The sequence below is a fragment of the Thalia democratica genome, chromosome 1, assembly GCF_965202585.1.
Source record: "Thalia democratica chromosome 1, ktThaDemo2.hap1.1, whole genome shotgun sequence".
Lineage (NCBI taxonomy): Eukaryota > Metazoa > Chordata > Thaliacea > Salpida > Salpidae > Thalia > Thalia democratica.
Genome location: NC_139165.1, coordinates 45,253,259 through 45,259,510, shown reverse-complemented (window position 1 = coordinate 45,259,510; position 6,252 = coordinate 45,253,259). Strand labels below are relative to the sequence as shown.

Here is a 6,252-nt window from a genome sequence, read left to right as displayed (position 1 = left end):
TCTATTTTGGAGTATCAAGTATTAAACAAGATAAGTTTTAAGAGCATTATGAACTATATAAACTTTTTCTTGGTTTATAGCATCTGCTTTTTTATAAATTTAAAGATATTGAGTACATCGAGTTTTCATTGAATTTTATCAAACAAAACCTAATTTACGTAAGGTCTATTATTAATGATTTTTTATAAAATATAAAATTTTGCGTATACAAAACATACACAAGTTAAACGCCTAAAAATAAAACTTTATTTCTTCACAACAACTTTCACATGATGCTTGTCACCTAATGTTTGTTTAACGTCAGTCAACTGCTTAAACTGCATTAATTACCTACAACAGTTGTTTGTTCTATAAAGTTTTCATTGTATTAAACAATAAGTAGATCACTTGCCCAGCAAAACGTTGTGAGAAACGACCAACCGCTGGCCGCGATTTTGCTTGCAAAATACAGCGTAGTAGCTCAGCAAAACAAAGAAAACTGCGCGACAGCGGCACTGGTGGTGAATTTTTTAGCGCGAACGAGCAGCGCACACGCACATAAGCACACCCACCGAAGCGCATTTCACTTATTTTGTGCACACCATCGAGCAGTAGGGTGGTTCATGCTTAAGTTTGCAGCGCTTAAAAGCCGCCTCTGGAAACTTTTCATTCATAATTGTCGATTGTGATCGCTGGTGTGGCAGTGGAAAGTTTAGCATTTGATAAAAAAAAATGTTGTGAAAGTTGTTAAAATTAATTTTATGAGTTAGTATTGTATGCTTTTGTATTAAAAGTGCTTTTCTTTTTTTAGTTTTGTCAATATTTTTAAATATACATCTATATAATAATTCTTATTAAAAGGTTTAAAATTAAACTTAGTTTGCTAAACTTTTATTATCTTTTTATCTTTCTTAAACATCTATTTAACAAATGCAGCACTTTTAGATTTAATTAATAAAATGGTAAAATCTAAAGAAATCGACATACCAAACAGTTGTTGGAATAATAAGAGCAGCAATAAAAATGAAAATGTTAGTTTGTAATATTAATAATGATTATCAAACCTTTAGTTACTTAGAGTATGTTAAGTTAATTTGTTTATAAACTTCAAATACTATTAATTTAAATAATAACAAACAAGTTACAACTAAAATTTAAAAATCTAAAAATTTTTACTTATGCTCATACAATTTTAGTAAAATATTATGTGAAGTAACTGATTGAAAAAGTCTAAATATTGTATCTAAAACTAAACTTATTTTAATTCGGGTTAAAGTGAAATTATATTATTTTAAGTTCAAGCTTGTTGTTTTTTTTTTGCATTAATAGATTTAGAGTTGTCATTACAAGCTTAAAATTCTCGTTTTTTAAGCTTAGCCGGCTAGCAATAACAACAAACAGGAGAAACAAACAAAACAAAACTTGTTTATCAAAGTACTTGTAGTAAAAACATTTCTATTCCAAGGGACAACTGATTAAGTGCTATTATCAATTCAAGACAGATTAGTAGTTATATAAAGAAACTCGTAACATTAATCACAAGAAAATATTGAAAAATAAATTTCGCCGATAGAATTTTCCTACTTGTTTACGAGGTTTTCAGCTCGCCTCAAAGTTAAACCGACCAAACTGTTTTTGAGCTCCCATCACATGAAAAACATTCCGCACTTGAAACTCAACGCAAAAACAATGTACCTACAGTAAAACTTTAAGACTTGACATAAACATTCGCAGCGACAACGTGTTTACGTTTTTAAAAAGTTAGAAAAACAACCTTAAATTTCTTTGTCACGTAAACCAAGTCTTGAAAATTCATTCGTGGTATAAGTTGCAAAAAAATGCGAAAAAATAAGTTTGTATTGCATGCTTGTGGTAAAATGATGCTTTTAGTCAAAACCATCTCCGTTTTAAATTACCTATTTTTTAGACATTAAAAAAAAACTGTTAGAAATAATGCTACAACAGTTTTTTATATCATTAACCTATTTTTAAATTAGTTTTAAACTAGTTTAAGATATATTTAAACATTTTAATATTTTTATCTTTAACTACTACTTTTATATAAATAAATATTAAAAAAATTATTAAAAAACTTAAAGAATCTTACAAGAGTTTTCTTACTTCTTAAAAAAACTAATTTTTAAACAATAGCTGTAGTTTTTTTTATTTGAAAAGCTAAGTTAAGTTAAAAATATTTATAATTCTAAACGTAAATTACTTCCAGAAAAAAATTCTACAAGTTTCTTATAAAAACAACATTTCAGGAGTCAGCCGCAGCAGATGCTCTGAATGACTTCGACAAGTTCATGGAGGAATTGCGGCAACAGAAGAACGGTTCGACTACTGCAAGCGAAAGCGATCAAGGTCTTGGCCTGAACCATGAAACAGCAAAAGTTAACGATCCGTGGAACAAAGACGTCCGGTCTATTTGGGACTCGACCCCTTCGGAAAGTAAGTGCATACCCACGTACGACTTTAGATCTATTTGGGACACACCTTACGACACTCCGATTAAGAGCAACGCAGATGCGTGCCAGGACATCAACAGCAGTTGTCTTCTGAAAACGGTAAAGCAGCCAGAACCTTTATGCAAAGATCCGGTTTTAGTCTTAAAAACAAGCAATCCTGCAATAAGCAAGTCGCTACCTCAAGACGTGTTTCAGCAGCCAAAAATGCCACCTCTGATAAACGGATCCATACAACCTTTATCGCAGACGCAATCTTTGAAAACCATCTCGCCAACGCAACAGTCTCTCGCAATCCCGAGACCGCTGACAGCAAACACGCTCATAGCAGGAAGCGCACCGATAGTGTACCAACAAGCCTTTCAGCCGGCCTACAAGCTGGTCGCTTACCCGACCGTCTACGTGCCTTGCACCACTCTGGTCACTGGCTACCCTTACCAGCAAGCCTGCGTCACGCCGCAGAGGATACCGGCCGGCCACACAGGGAAGTACAAGACCGAGCTCTGCCGCCAGTTCACCATATACGGTAATTGCAAGTACGGCGAAAAATGCCAGTTTGCGCACGGCGACTTGGAGCTGCGCGAAGTCAAAAAGCACCCAAAGTACAAGACTGAGCTGTGCAAGACGTTCCACTTGACCGGTTTCTGCAACTACGGCAAGCGGTGCCACTTCATTCACAAGGCCAGCTCGCTCACCGACGAAGAGCTCCAGAGCTTGGAGTTTTCCGACGACTACTCTTCCTCTGAGGTCTCGAGTCCCGTATCTTCTTGCAACTCGGAAAAAAATACGGAAAATTCGGACAACAACCAATCGCTGCCGAGGAACATTCCGGTCAAATTCAGCAACATGAGTCTCGGTTCGGCGGCGCAGAGTCCCAGCTCTCACTTTTCGTCCATCGCGACTTGCTCCAGCTCGAGCAAGAATGATCAGAAGCAGCAACGCACATGGGCCGACCTGTTTTGCGCTTCAGAAAAAGACGAAAGCGTTTTTCAGGACGGCACCTCAGATACCAAGGAGGATAGTTTGCAAAGTTCAGAACAGCCCAGCGAGATTGACGGGAAAAACGAGTAAACAGTTGCACATATAGAGTTGTACATGTAATCGTTTTTGAAATGTATTATTCTGTTCTTTTTTTCTAATAATACCAGTTTCCTGCTATTATTCGGGTTATACTTGTATCTCTGCCTCTTCTTAATCTATTTAACTTAAGTATTTGATTTTTTTAAGCATTAACAATCGAAAATTTTACACGTCTTAATGTACGGCTTCTGTATGACATATGTTATGTTGCTATTCGTTATTTATTTTACCATACATGCCTTATTTTAAACAATTAAAGGTAAAAACCAAATATATTTTACAGAATTAATATTATAGGTTTTCAGTGTATCATTCTTAAATACTTTTATTATTAATATTTTCTAACTTATTACGTAAATTTGTTTACTATTAACAAATTGCGTTAGTCATTAACTAACTCATATCGTTGTGTATAATATTATTTAAAATACTAAACAGAATTGTTGGTGATTGTTCTATAAAGTTTAATGCAGTTATTATTTGCTAATGTACATTTATTTACTAATAATAAAACAACCTGAAATTCTAAGCTGGTGTTTTTTGTTTATATGCTTAGTATTTGAAAACATTTTTTCTATACATATCGGTGTATTGTCTGCAGAAAAGAAAATATTTAAAAAAAAATTCACGGCCATGTTATAAAATAAAATTTCATAACAGCTTGCAAGCGCAATATATTAAAGACCTCTGATTGATTTATACACAGCCAGGGTAAGGGTAAAACTTCGAAAAATTTCAAGTTGCGTAAGCCCGAAAAATTTTTGCTTCACATAAAAAGAAGTCACGTGTTTTGCTGCAAAGGGGAGGAAATGAGCTTCGTGCTTCACATTTACGCTGGCATTGCACGACAATATGACTGTTTGGAATGTTGTTAGACTGCAATGGCTCGGTGTGAGCGGTCAAGCCGTTCTTTTAACACCATAATATACTGCGAATTTATATAATTTTCAGACACATTAATCACTGACAACGTTTTTGATATTTTAATTAAGTTAAAACCTGTATAAGTACAATGTTGAATAGTTTCTTAACTAATTAGAAACACATTTTAAATTTTAGTTTAAATTAAATAAATCTTAGCAAGAAAACTTATAGAATCTCGATAAACTGTAACTTTTAAGATAAAGCAGTTCCTAAAATCGTTCTACTCGCAGAATTCTTTAAATATTTAATGGTACTTTACGGCTCAGTGATTGTTATGTCATACATAAGGATTGTGTTGTACAACACAATGTCTTCTACATAAGCCTCGAACTGCATTCTTTTGCACACTTGTGCGAAAAAAAGATTTCAAAAAGTGGGTGGTGCGAAACATAAAAACAACCGTGCCGCCCTTACAAATACCAATCGTTGTATAAAGTTAAATCTGGATGCTAAACCTTTTCTTAAGTACTTTAAAAACAGTTTTCGGTTGCAGTGAATTTTTCAACCGATAATGCAATAGTATGTGATTTCGTAAGTTGTTTACGCTGTGTAAGTCACTAATTATACATGCTTGCAAATAACAGATATATAATAATGAAGTCACATTTTGTTTTCACCTACGTCACAATCACACTTCCGATGTACTCGTGACGTGACTGCTTGCATTAAACCTATTTATTTAAGTTAAATTAGTGTATTTATTTTAATGTAAGGTTTTTATAAGCTTCTTACTAAGTAAAACACTTGTTTTAATTTTCAACTAATTAATTATGCAACTATTAATAGACATATCTTTGTTGGTAAAGCTTTAACTAAAAAGTTTTTACCTTAAAAATGTTCGACTAAAATCTAAACAAAGCTAGTTATAGTTTAAGTTGTGTAAAAAGGCTTTAAGCGTAACAGATATTGTATAATTAAAATAAAATCATATTTTCAAATTCATTTCTTTTTATTATACTAGGCGTTAACATTTCAAAAAGTAAAAAAAAAAGATATTTTATACCTACTATAAAGACTTAATAGATTTAGTTTTGATACTATGAAACTGAATAAAATATTTAGTTTGTTTTATTATTTGTTACCAAGTTTATTTATCACTATTTTAAAACTTTGTTACAATAACGTGTCTTTATTGTTTTCAACATAAATTTTAAGTGCTACTATTCGAAGTTTTATTAAAGTTTTTAAATAGCCTGCAAAGTAGGCGCAAATAAAATAATGGAAAATGTATATCCTTGTAACTATTTTCATCACATAAATTTCATTTCTTATTCACTGCAATTATATTTTTTTATTTACCACATGACATGATTAAAATGCTACTTGTTGAATTTTTAACAGTTGTTAATAAGCTTCTACAACATAAAGTCGTTTGCTTATTTTAAAGTCTTCTTGTTTGTAGCTTTCAAACATTAGTATAAATAAAATTGTTTGAAGTTTTTTTTTTTTAACGAAGAGTTTGCTTGTTATAAAATTAAGGCTTTAATTCAATGTCAAAGAAAAGTTTAGTAATAGAATTTTACGGAGTTTACAAATCAAACAAACCTTTTCTACTGTAAAATTTTGAGCAAAAATTTTTAAAACCAAAACTAATGGATAAAGCAAGACTAATTTCTTACCGTATGAATAAGTTATATTTTCTTAAATCTTTTCCATACAGTCAATATGGTTATTTTTTATTTTTCACTGTTCTGTTTACTTTGTGGTAATTTAAGTGGCAATAAAAGGTGAAACTTTTGTTTTTCAAATTCTCATGGTAATTTATAAGATAAAAAAGATCAAAAAATTTGTTGAGGAAACTAAA

General features: G+C 32.0%; 1 protein-coding gene across 1 annotated transcript; it reads left to right on the top strand.

The window, feature by feature from the left end:
• The first annotated feature begins 913 nt into the window (after window positions 1-913).
• On the top strand, window positions 914-4,518 carry LOC145850099 (uncharacterized). Its single transcript, XM_082936197.1, has 2 exons — window positions 914-1,010; window positions 2,244-4,518. Exons 1-2 carry the CDS (start codon window positions 939-941, stop codon window positions 3,513-3,515), a joined length of 1,344 nt encoding a protein of 447 aa, XP_082792323.1. The 5' UTR covers window positions 914-938; the 3' UTR covers window positions 3,516-4,518.
• Window positions 4,519-6,252: the final 1,734 nt, after the last annotated feature.